Source organism: Spea bombifrons, chromosome 9 (genome assembly GCF_027358695.1).
Source record: "Spea bombifrons isolate aSpeBom1 chromosome 9, aSpeBom1.2.pri, whole genome shotgun sequence".
NCBI classification, from domain to species: domain Eukaryota; kingdom Metazoa; phylum Chordata; class Amphibia; order Anura; family Pelobatidae; genus Spea; species Spea bombifrons.
Genome location: NC_071095.1, coordinates 32,691,554 through 32,705,103, shown reverse-complemented (window position 1 = coordinate 32,705,103; position 13,550 = coordinate 32,691,554). Strand labels below are relative to the sequence as shown.

The following is a 13,550-nucleotide window of genomic DNA, read 5'->3' as shown; positions in this document are numbered from 1 at the left end:
ATCTAAAATGTCTTATGACCACCTTTTTTTTTTTAGTAACTTGCCATTTTTCTCCCCTGTGTGTGCTACATTACATCTAATTACATCTTTTTAGTCTTACTGATAAGTTTAAGGAATTAACCACAGGGCTCAAAAGGGTGTCTACCAATGTGACCTTCCATTTTATTCTTCAGGTACATGGTTATTCTAGTGGTTGGAGCTACTTGTATAGAATTGTTAGCCAGAGTGAACTGAAATTAGGTGTAAATTACTCAAAGCACAGACTTGTGGTAATGTTACAGAGAATAAATACATGCAACACTTCACATTTTAATTTGTTATATAGTTCTGCATGTCATGCTGTTCAAGACATTGTAATTAGAAAAAAATAAAAGTTGCCACACTAATAAGTTAAATCACTGAAATACCACAATGCATTAGGGGGACAGAATGATTTGGCATTATATTTTTAAAATCTTGGTAATATAATGTCATTGAAAACTGTATCTTTAAGATGTTCACAAAAAGCAATGACAAAACAATGCACTAGAGTAAAATGTACTAAATGCCGCTGTGTATGATATGCTGTACCATGGTGCACCTTCCCCACAAGCAGATAGAAACAAATGCTAATCAAACAGTAGATCTTCATCCTTGTCTTCGCGCAGTAGATCGGCTGGTTCACAGCCTCCAGTGTTCTGACTCCATTGAGCAAGTTCCTTCTCTGCTTTTTCTTTGATAATTTTCTTTTTTTCTTGGATCTTCTTTAACCTTTAAAAGGAGAAAAATGTTGAATGTAACCCATTAAAGACCAAGGGTAATACTTTAATATATGCCAAGCAAAAATCCTAAATGTATAAGGTATTTCAAAAGACCAGGACAAATATTTGAATATAGTTTGGGTCTTTGTCAAAAGTATCTTTTTCACCTTAATGAAGTTTCAGAATTTTTCATACTAATTAGATAGATAGATTTGTACAAATAAACGGGCACTCTCGGGTCTTATACAAAAACAATAAAGTAAGATGTAAATTATGGTTGAAGGAAAAACAAAAATAAAATGCTAAAAAGCCTTTGTCTTAAATTTAAAAACAATTAAACATCATTGACCCTTAAATAAATACAGCGGCCCTTGCAGGATCTGGAGCAGGAATAATTACCCCCCAGGAACGAGCAAGCAGATGTAAAAGAAGTGGAGCTTTGGTATAAGATATCACATCCCCGTGATCTGTGGAAAGCAGCGGCACTGTGGTGCTTGGGCCATGATCTATGCTTGCCACTGAGTAAGAGCCGTCCTGAATACTGTAGGTACCCAGGATTATTCAGCTTTGTGATTCCCTGCCATGGTTGTACAATTCAAAACAACAGCCATGCATAACACGTATTATAAAATTAACTATCTCAAAAAGAAAACCTACGGTATATAAAAAAAAAAAGGTGGAATCCCATACCTGTAAAACTCTTCTCTTTCACGTTCGTCAAGTTCAGTTATAATATAAGACAAAGTACGCTCAATTTTGGGTATAATCACTTAAAAGAAAAAAAGAGAAACAGACTGATTCATTTTGAAGAGATTACTTACTTGTAAGAGAATTCAGAGAATGATTAGCCTACCTGCTAGTCTACTTAGCCTAAACTAGCTACTGATTTTGGCAAAAGGTGCCTTAGATTCAAACTAAGTAAGGAATATATCAGTTCAGAAAGTATGTACTGTTGTAGAGTACCAAAATAGCATTTTGCAGAGTTTCTTATTCAGTGAGAGGGGAGAAAAGGCAAAGGAGAAATTCATGCGAGGCTAGCAGCATTGGATCTAAACATCAGGTGTTCTGTTCTTAACATGTACGATCAGCATTATTTTCATAGTTCCTTTAATGATTTTTAATAACCATGTTAATTAACCATTAATATAACATGGTTATTAAAAATCATTAAAGGAACTATGAAAATAATGCTGATCGTACATGTTAAGAACAGAACACCTGATGTTTAGATCCAATGCTGCTAGACTTTGCCATTTTTTATTTCACAACAGAATGTCTGTTGCCTCGCATGAATTTCTCCTTTGCCTTTTTCCCCCTCTCACTGAATAAGAAACTCTGCAAAATGCTATTTTGGTACTCTACAACAGTACATACTTTCTGCCTAGAGGCAAATTTAACAGTAAGCACATTAAAATATCTGCATCCTGAACAAAAGGAAGAAAATGATTTTTGAGTTTGCTACAGAAGGCACATTACTTTAATTACTTTAATACATACAGTACATGTAATGTGTCAAAATAAACATTTCTTTTTTAATTAATCTTTGTGGCTCTCAACCTATTTTGCTATTTGGGAACTAGCACCTTCAAACTGCATGTTGTATTCAAAATGTGAACATACTTTCCTTCAACCTTTTTATAAATAAAAAAAAATAAACCTTATGGTAAAAGATAATAATGTCTAAAGAAAAATAATTTTACCACATATCCAAAGAAAAATATTTCAAGAATATTTTTTTTCTTGTAAATGTTCACTTACCATGCTCTATAGCATTAACACGTCTGTTAGTGATTTTAATAGCTTCGTCTAATGTAACAAATGAGGTCTATAACAGAATAAAATATAACATGAATCAGTTTTTGAAGACATCCTTTAATGTTGAGGTAACATGAAACTGTAGGTTGAACAGGTGTTACAGGGTGGATGGCTGGCCAGCCATTAGAGAAGAAATGTGTGTGGAACCAGAACATTAAGTGGCAGAAAGGGTAACCCCATCTGCAGCAGACAGTCCTTAATAAACCTGTTGATAATCATTGTTCAAAATAAGCTGTAATTTGAATTTCGTATTTAAACTAAATAGGTTACTGTTTAGACTTACAGAAAACCTATTTTTGACCACAATTCATACAGGCATTTAACCCCTTAATGACCAATAACGTGTGTCTGTTTGCTAAACGAGAGAGAAGAAAAGTTACAGCACTGTAAAAATGTAACAAAAAGCCTCAATCACGAAGTGTACAAAAAGAAGAAAAAAAACAGGCTGGTCCTTAAGTGTTTAATGAATTAGTGTCAATGTGCATATACAGACAGCTTCTTAAGACGGTAACAACCCATGAACATTTTTATGTACAACTCATATTGCGGATGTTTTATACATAAACTTGGTTTCACACATTAAAATAATGAGTGCTTGAGGAATAAGCCTAAATTCAACCCATATGCGAAGCATATTTGTTACGAAGCTAACTGATGCAGAAAATGTTATTACCAACCTACCAATATAGATTAACAGCAAGAGTTATCAACATTCATATCTTACCTGCAATGAGGCCAGCTCTACAAGTAGTTCTACAGCCTTTGCATAATTCCTCTTCAGTTTGGCCAGCTGCTCACCACCTCTAGCAAGGCCTGTCAATTCATAGCCTGCGAAATAGTTTAGAACATCAAAAAGTGTGCCACAGTTTTGTAAATATTATTAAATTAATTAAGATGTTGTGAGCAGAAGCAGATGTGATGTCACTATAAGGTGCTACATCATATCCCTGTCTCAGATGACAAGAGCCCTAGTTACAGCTCTGCACTTTTCCAGTTCAGAGCCAAAACCAGACAGATGGCTTGAGCCTACTACGGCTTACCTAGTACTAGCTCAATATGTATATATTCATTTAGGGCTGCAACTAACGATTATTTTAATAATCGATTAGTTGGCCGATTATTTTGTCGATTAATCGATTAATCGGATAAAAAAATACATTATTTTAAATTACTGACATAATAATAAAAGCTACAAGAACCCAAACACAGTGCTTCTCAAACTAGGTTTTAATACAAAGTTATTAGTAAATATTAATTCATATGTTAACTATTTTTCATATTTAATAAAAACTGAGAAAAAAGCCTTGTTTAATTTTTTTTATTTACCAAACTGCCCCCAGTTATGCACATCTGACCCCCAGCTTGCCACTCTGCCCCCAAATATGCATTATACCTCTTATATGCCAGATTCCACTGTGCCCCCTGATATGCCACTGTGCCCCTGATATGCCTTATACTCCTTATATGCCAGTGATATGCAACTGAGCCCCCTGATATACCTTATACCCCCAGATTTGTTTTATGCCCCCCTGATATGCCTAATATCGATGTCTTATACCCCCTATATGCCACTGAGCCCCCTGATATACCTTTTACCCCCAGATATGTTTATGCCCCCCTGATATGCCTAATATCCATATGCCTTATATTCTATATGCCCTAAAAATTCATAATACCCCCCATACACCACTATAACTCACCCATACACCACTCTGGCTCCTCCCCCTCCCAAACACCACGCTGGCTCCTCCCCCTCTCATACTCCACTCTGCCTCCTCCCCCCTCCCATACACCACTCTGCCTCCTCCCCGCCCATACATCACTTTGGCTCCTCCCCTCCCATACATCACTTTGCCTCCTCCCCCTCCCATATACCACTCTGCCTCCTCCCCTCCCATACATCACTTTGGCTCCTCCCCCTCCCATACTCCACTCTGCCTTCTCCCATACACCACTCTGGCTCCTCCCCCCATACTCCACTCTGGCTCCTCCCATACACCAATCTGGCTCCTCCCATCCATCACGTTGGCTCCTCCCCCTCCCATACATCACTTTGCCTCCTCCCCCCTCCCATACTCCAGAGTGTGAACCTCCGTTTCTGACAAGACACCAGGGAGCCGGGTAGAGAGGCAGAGTGGAGTATGAGAGGGGGAGGAGTCAGAGTGGTGTATTGGAGGGTGGCTCCCATACACCCCTCTGACTCCTCCCCCCTCCCATACACCGCTCTGCCTCTCTACCCGGCTCCGTTACTGAAGGCACTTTCATTGCAGCTTCATAGAAGCCACAGTGTAAGTGAAGGGCAGTAACGGAGTCTGTCTGTGCGATGCAGACCCTCACCGGCTATCAGAGAGGATGATTCTCTGTCAGCCGGTGGGGGTCTGCATCGCACAGACAGACTCCGTTACGCACCTTCACTTACACTGAGGCTTCTATGAAGCTGCAGGGAAAGTGCCTGTCAGTAACGCAGACGGTTAGAGAGGCAGAGTGATGTATGGGAGGGGGGAGGAGGCAGATGGGAGGGGGAGAGAGACGGAAGTGAGAGACCGGCCGACAGTGAAGGGAATCCAGGTCTCCTGCAGCGTTGCGGGGGGATCTGGATTCCGGTGTTATAATCCGATCTCTGTTTGAGGTCGGATTATATAAGGAGAGGAGTTTTTCAGAGCATTTGCTCTGAAAATAACCTCTTTTTATAATCGATAAAAATGGATCCGATTAATCGATGATGAAATTCGTTGACAACGATTTTCATTATCGATTATTATCGATTTTATCGATTAGTTGTTTCAGCCCTATATTCATTATCCAATTTACTTGGGATATAAATAAGTACAAGGTCTCATTGTGATTTTGACGCAAATAATTGTATTAAAAGAGAAGCATTAAGAGCTACTTTAAGGTATACTCACTATCACCGCCTTCTTGATAATGCTCAAATACTGGCAAGGTTACACCTACAAAAAAACAAAAATAAGCATGGTTTAGACATTTTAATTCTCCCTGCACAAAATGGTCTAGTTTTATAAATTTAAATTTATAACATTCCAAACGTCATGAATAAACAAAACAACTCTAGCAAATATGAATGTTTTATAGGAGATGAAACTTCTGTGCATTACGAACAACTGAACTCTGGAGCAAATCTCCAAAGCAAATCTGTGAATCCATGCCACACAGTTGCAATGCAATGTTAATAAGCCAAGTTTTGATCACAAACATAGTAGGAGAAAAAAGGTTAACTGCTGTATACTATGCGATTTCGAGTCTGTTAGTCTACGACCATGATATACTGCCACAGGGTAACATAACTTAACACCAATTAATAAAAGGTAGATCTTAAAAGGACATCAGAAAGAACTAGGAGTTTTAGGCAAAGAAAAAACTATACACATATACAACTGCGTAATATAAACAAAATAAATAAACTGCAACATTGACAATACCTGCAACATTGTCTTTCTTTGCCCTGACCTTAACTTGTGCTTTGTTCACATTCTGGATAACAGTGGTACTTTTAAAAAGGAGGAGAAAAAAAAAGAGAGATGTGAGAATATAGTATTATACACTGCAGTAAAATGAACAAAACATCTTATAGAAGTAGCCATATTTATCCCCTTCAGGACCAGGGTTTGTTTATTTTTTTTACCATGTTTGTGCTGAATGACCAGAGCAGTTTTAGTGTTTTTGCTATGTGATTGATTGTCTCAACTGATTGACTTATTTAGAGCACCCTCCCCAAACGATATATTGTATAATGTATTTCAGTACATTGTGAAGTTACTAAAACGTGTGATTTTTATTTGGTACAGGAATACAGCACATGCATGGGTAGGGCAGTGGAGGTCACATGTTTTCAGGTAACCCCATAAAATAGCACAAGAAATCTGATTAGGGGTATATTGGGTCACATTTTACTAGCTTAAATAAATAAAATGCTATTAGATCACTTGTGACAAGTTTAGGCCACTGGAATTGATCAGTGAGACCAATTAAGACAAGCGATGAGGTGATAATTATGTATTAATTAAAAAAACAAATATTAATGTGTTTTTTTTTATTATTACCCGATATGACCCTTTTCTATTTCTAGGGCATAATGATCAGATCACTCCTACTGATCATCATCAGCCCACTTTTGATTTGAACTGCAGAAGATCCTTAACTGACAGCAATAGACCTGGAAACCCTTGACTTCCCAGGTCAGTGCTGTTATTTTTCCCAATTTATTTATTTTTAACTCTTTCAATGCTAATGTTCCATAGAGCACGGCAGTGACTGTGATTTAGTCCCCACAACATGCAATCGCTCTTAATAAAGCTGTCAGGCAGAAAGGGAGGGTTGGGGCTAGTCTCCATACTTGTGCGGCGGCTGAAGAAGCAGTCAGCTCTGTCACTGAAGCTGCCTCTGGCTTCAACTGCTTACCTGAAGTCTCCTGCTGTGAACTTTGCTTCAGCAAGCGAAAAGGCCGCTTCTCTCATCACCTCTCCCATAAGCATCTTGGTCTGCAGAGCGAAAAGTAATTTTAATCAAAAGCTAACTAAAAAAAGCATTTCCCTAAAACAGCAGATTCCTGCCTAAATAGACTTGTTAACCATGATGGTAGTGCATGTGTTGACTTTTTTTTTTCTGTACAAAATCCAAAAATTATATAAAAATAGGCATTATAATTGTATCTCTCAAAATTGCAGTATCGCAGTATATATTTCTAGTCAAGTGACGGAGGATTAATTAAGGCCAGAGCTGTCAGGAGAGCTGTGGTTTCAACTCCCTGAATTCACTCTGTATTACGCAGATTTCTTTGCAAGAGGGGCCCAGCTGGATTTTGTGTAGCTCAGTCAATGAGGTGACCTAAAAAATCTCACAAAACGTTCTCAAAAGATGACCACTTTAGTGCCTATTAATACCTCTTTATATCGATTAACAAACGAAAAAAAAAAGTATTGTTAAGTATATCTCAGATACATTTGGCTATGCATTTAGGACTTCATTATAGACAAATGAATTGTTAAGGTGATGAAATATTTACTCAGGTATAACTTCAACTAATGTGACACAGTGGTGACAAAAGCCTCATTTGTCCCAGATGCTCCAAAAATGGGATAGAGGAAGTAAAGGACATACTTCAAATTAGGCATAGTACCCAGACCTGGAACCTACTCTCTGGTAACCTCCACCGCTGCCGGCACTTCCTCTGGGGGCTTCCATGCCAGAGCGCCGGTGTGACCGTCCGGTGCTCTATCATAAAAACCCCGGCGATATGCATGTCTATGACTGAGCACCGGAAGTTCACCTCACGCCGGTGCTCCGTCATAGAAGCCCCGGCAGAACCAACGGGCAGCAGAGGTAGTCTATGCGCATCGCGCAGACGTCCACCAGCTGCCCCCACTAGACACCAGGTGGTCTGAAGTACGAGGAACGAGTCTAGGGAAGCTCTGGAAAGTCGTGGGGGGGGGGGCAGAGTGGCATATAGGGGGATATAAGGCATTGCTGTAGGCAGAGTGGCATATAGGGGGTTAAAAGGCATTTCTGGGGGGGGCAGAGTGGCATAATGAGGGTAAAAATCCATATCATGGATATCATGGGGGCAGAGTGGCATATAGGGGTGTATAAGGCATAACTGAGGGGCAGGTTAAATAAAAACAAAAAAATGTTTCTCAACCATAGTTTTTATTAAATATGAAAAATAATTTGCATGTGAATTAATATTTACTAGTAAAACTTTTTTCTTATAGGGTAGTATAATATTCAGGCTTGCTTTTTCCCCCTAAATTAATATTCAAATTTTTGGGGGTCATCTTATAATCGAGCAAATACGGTAATTACTTTATTCTCAGGGACACAGAATCTCTCTCCGACACAAGATCAAAGCTTATCAGTAAGAGAGGGATGATTTGAACAACTCAGTGTTCACGGAACACTGAATTGTCATTAATTGCATGATCATGATTGATTTTCAGTGATCACGTGAATAAATCCAAAAAATAATGCTCCCAGCAATTGCAGCCCCTTTTTGGGTGATCCTGGGCTGCCTCAATCAAGCACTGCGGCTTGGGGGGCCTGATTAATCCTTTTTAATCATCCATCGCTGTTACTGGCTGCCACAGCAATGGGAGGGTTCGGCGGCCATTTTTTCCCTTCTTTCCTGGAAGCCACATTTGTGGGGCTTCCATTAAAGCTGCGTTGCCAGCGATTGGGGTGAAAATGCTGCTATTAGTCGTTTTTTTCGGGGGGAAAAAGTCATAATTGAGCAAATACATACACAAATATGTACTTTTAAATCTCAAGATAAAAAGAAAAAAACTCTTATAGGGACCCTTTGCACAAAATAAATTGAGACATTTTATTTTTCCAATTCCACTTAAATATATAGGTAGGATGTTGAACTTCAGAACCTAAGCAAAGAAAGATCAAACACACACCTCAATAATCTTTTTAAGGATCTGCCGGAATCGCATAGTTAAAGCATCCGATTTTTTCTTTAGGAGGTTGCGTCCTGTTTGTGCACCTTTTAAGCGAGCTTTCATGATGGTCTGAGCCCTGGAAGACAAATTATTGTTAGAGGAATTTAGGGCGGATATAATATTTTTTTCCCCAATGAAAAACAGTTATTTTTTACTGTATACCCGACGCACTGACGGTAACAAAACGGCATGGGCTCTTTCATTGATTTAAAGTATCTTGATATTATAATGCTAATACAAAAAAAAAAAAAAAAAAAAAAAACAGCAGCAGCCTAAACCGCCAACGTAGGACCACTTAAATAGGCCAGTTTTAAACACAATAAAGTTTGCCAATAACACTTAGATTCGACACTTGCTTGGCGATTTCATTTTGGAGACACTTTTTTTTTTTTTTTTTTGAGTATATTTTTTTTTAGCATACTAAGCAAAACATTTGAAACCAAATTTAAATACACAATATTGACAAGATTAGACAAAATTGCAAACTGACAGGTGCCATTGAAGACAACTGGCCTATGCACCTAAAGTTACAGAAAATAGATTCTATGCACACTAGTTGAAATCGCATGAATGTATACCATATTTTCCAAAGATGTTTCATTCCCAAAACACATCAATGTCCATATAGACCCAAATATTGTTGGTCTTCATCAGGCCTTTATATTGTTTATTTTGCGCCAATAAAGAACCACAAGGTACACTGGCATGCAATATGTACTTTGATGTGTTTTTTTTTAAGGATATAATATATTTGACAATATACGATGAATATATGTTTATATACGAGTGTGCACACATTTTATATTAAGCCAAAGACATAGATCGCTTACATTTCACATAAAAGTACCTTGATGTAGACTTCAACCGAAAACTAGTAACATGTGCGAGATATTAAAGGGGTAAAGATATCATAAATGCACAAGAGTCTTAAACAATACCAGATAACACTAAAATAAAGTGACCATTTCTGAATGGTTTGACTTTGCTCAGCATAACAGCGTTGCATTTGTGTACCGGTAGTTTGATACGTGCAGGACTTCCAAAAACGCCATCTATCTGCTGCATTTTAGATTTTTAACTCTACTTCTGCATCAATCTTAATACCTCATCAAGTGTCTTTGCCTTTTAGGACTTCCCCATGTATTCTTTTATGGGTGTCCCTCTCTTAACTATGTACATCCTTTCCCTAAGACACCTTATACAAGTTGCGCTGGCCTTTTATGTGATTTTCTTTTAGCTATTCATTGAAGCGGCTTAGTCGATATCCGATATCTTAGTAACTGCATGTGACTTTACACAATACGGACATTTGACATAATGTTGTGAAAGTACAGAAGCCAAGCATTCACATTTCATGCATTTTAATTTACCCAGAGGGTGGTAGATAATCAGCCTCCCATCACAAATGGTAGAGGCTAATGCAGTGGCAGAATGTAAACATGCATGGTATGGATTCAGCATAGCCTCATGGCCAATACAAAATAAATGGATGGATGATTGGTTTCTTAATGCCATCTGTTGTAAAATTACAGTTATCTCTTCCCGGATGACAATTGAAGAAGCCATTCCAATCTTATTTTCATATTAAATGCATATTAAAGTCAATTTTGCACAGACTCCAGGGCTTTTTACACCATGCAACTCAGACCGCCACTGAGCATGAGCAAGAATGTTACACGCTGATGTTGATTTACATAGAGGCAGTCAGAAGTGCGACAGAATAAATAGAGGTCATTTTCCAATCATTGATTCCAATGCCAACATGCCTCGGTTTCACCGCTAGGTCACATAATGACCCAAAATTGTTTACGAAGGACCCTTCCAAACTGGACTGGCCCGGTCATGGTTGAAAAGCCCTTTCTGAACTGGCACAAGAAGACAGGGACAAGTGGATGCAGGGATTTCCCCGGTCCTCTAGAGAGAGACGGGCACTGTTTCAGTTGTGACCCCTGTAGTTACGCCACTGGCCCTACTAACGCTTATTAAAAGTACCCTGTGATCATGTGATGAAGTAAGAGACTGTCATATTTGAACTGGCACAGTTTAGTAAAATAATGTAGCTTGGATAGGGTCAAAATAAGGGAACAACATTCTCCATATGTACTTTGCTTTGGAAAATATGACCTCACAGCTTATCTGTCAGAGAATCATCATCACACAATCACATCTCCAGGGAAAAGAAATAAAGAAATACATAAATAAGTCCCACAACTCAGCCTGTTCATGTCTGGGACACAAACGGTAAAAAAAACCAAAACTTTTCTGTGTGTATTTCAACAGCTGACCTTGAGGGTCTTAAAGGTCATGTTTAAAGGTGTGCATCATAATGCCATTTTAATCTTGGGTGTTTATCTGTACTATTTTCCTTGTTAAGAGTCACAATCCACTCTTTTCCAGTTCTTGCTAAATCACAGCCACCAGAACGCCGCTTACCTACTGGTTTACTCTGGGAATTATACCAATAGCTTGTGTTGTCTAAACATATCTAGTATTTACACTAAAAGCACATGGATCTGCCCTATCTCCTTCAAAAGTGATGATTTGCGTTACTTAAACATTTAGATAAAAAAAAAATGTGTTTAAGCGTTTTTTTATACTGCAGTTTGTATCATACGTGTTCAGGGGTTCTGGTTTTTATACTGCAGTTTGTATCATACGTGTTCAGGGGTCCTGGTCTGCAAACATCTATAATCAGAATTATAAAAAACATTTTTACTAGATATTATTTTTTGTATTTTCCCAATCCACAGTACAGCACCCCTACATTAATTTGGTTCCTGGGTACATTTGATCCTGTTATGTTAGCTTATTTTTGTCTTCTATTAGAATTGTACAATAAATAAATAAATATATATATATATATATATATATATATACATATACACGTTGCATATTTCCTTTCAGAACTGAAGTATATACAAAATCTCTCAATAAAGCAACTGCCTTTTGAAGTTCTACTCCCCCCCAAAGTAAAATGTCTACATCTCACAAGCCGAGAGTGATACTAATTCTAAAGTTGGATAATAGTATTCATCTAGAAAAATACATCATTTGGATATCCCCTTAATGGCATTAGAAAGATTCATATGGTTTTACCATTTTATTTACACATTATGTCAGTTTTAGCATAAATTGTTTTTTAACTTGTTTCAATAAAGATTAAGTTTTAACTAGGAGGGGATAATATTTTTTCTGTTTATTTGCTTTTTTCAGAGCCTTAGGTCATATATACCAATTGTGCAGCGCTACGGAATTTGATGGCACTATATAAAACACTAAATAACATCAGTTATGATATTTACTGGGATTTGACTTCTGTCCATTCTCTAGATCAGAGAAACACAGACCTGACATGGCCATACTACTTAACTCCTCTGTGGTCTATTCACCAATAGGGAGCATTGTGGTTTCATTATCTTGTCTTCAGTGTACATTATAAAGGACAATCCCCAATGAGCTTCTGCTGTAGAAAGCTTGGCTGGCCATGTATAATGTGTAGTTATGCAGCGGATCCTTTCTTTCTGGAGAACCCTGCCAGTGTTGGACCTTAAAAGTTAAGTGCGCTGAATCCTCAACTCTCCATGTAGTGAATAAAGCCCCTTGTAGCACCGCAATTCTGATTCTGTGTTGCATTCCTTGACAACAGCCTAGAATTTTGTTGTTTAATGTCAACAACATGTTATTCTTTAAATCGTTTTTACAATTCACTGGCTATATAGGCAAAATAACTGATGATCGTCTAATGTACCTTTAATATTAAGACCACAAGAAAGGAATACTATCTACACTGCTGGCCTAAACGACTTGGCAAAGGCAGAGTGAATAAGAAGAGAATAGGGATGAATACGCGGCAGGAGCATGGCGAAGGGTTAAGCAAACAGACATAAATGCACCATAAACAAATTCAATTGCATTCAAATCTAACATTACACTGTGAAAGACTCAACACCAGATGCCCCAATCTTAATTTAGAGATATACTATCAGTGATCGGGTAATAAACAGCACGTTCCTCTTTCATGAGGCGACAGATTAGAATATATACATACATTCTGGATGGAAACACTTCAATCCTGTCTTTGCCCGACATTTTGCTTCGTTCGGTCCAACAACCTGTCCTTGTGCCGTCAGTCCGTCACTCTCCAACTGAATCCGTTCTCCGTCGCAGATTGGGGTATACACTAGACAGGTAGACAAGCAGTCATGTGACACCGAGCCCTAAAGGAGGTGTCAAGAGTTGTCACATGACCTCCATTCGCTTTAGGTAGTTGTCACGCGCTTAGCTACTCCCTAAAGATGGTAGTTCGTACGGAGGTATTGGGAAGCCCACGGCATGCCTGTTTCAAGTATTGTTTAGGAATATTTCCGTATTACTTTAGCAATATTGTAAGTTTCTAGAGACAACCGGATTGCTATGACTTCAATATTCTATCGTGAACTTATTCACCATATTTCTGGTTGGATACTCTTTGTGAGACGAAGGTGTTGCGCCACAATTATTAGAGGGCCTTAAACAATTGGCATGTTAGTATTGCTTT

General features: G+C 38.2%; 1 protein-coding gene across 1 annotated transcript; it reads right to left on the bottom strand.

Moving 5' to 3' along the window:
* Positions 1–279: 279 nt before the first annotated feature.
* Positions 280–13,252, bottom strand: ATP6V1D (ATPase H+ transporting V1 subunit D). The gene is made up of 9 exons (XM_053474875.1): positions 13,062–13,252; positions 8,972–9,089; positions 6,975–7,054; positions 5,996–6,063; positions 5,462–5,506; positions 3,280–3,383; positions 2,499–2,565; positions 1,431–1,509; positions 280–750 (listed from the first exon to the last, which is right to left on the bottom strand). Exons 1-9 carry the CDS (start codon positions 13,100–13,102, stop codon positions 609–611), a joined length of 744 nt encoding a protein of 247 aa, XP_053330850.1. The 5' UTR covers positions 13,103–13,252; the 3' UTR covers positions 280–608.
* Between the last annotated feature and the right edge of the window lie 298 nt (positions 13,253–13,550).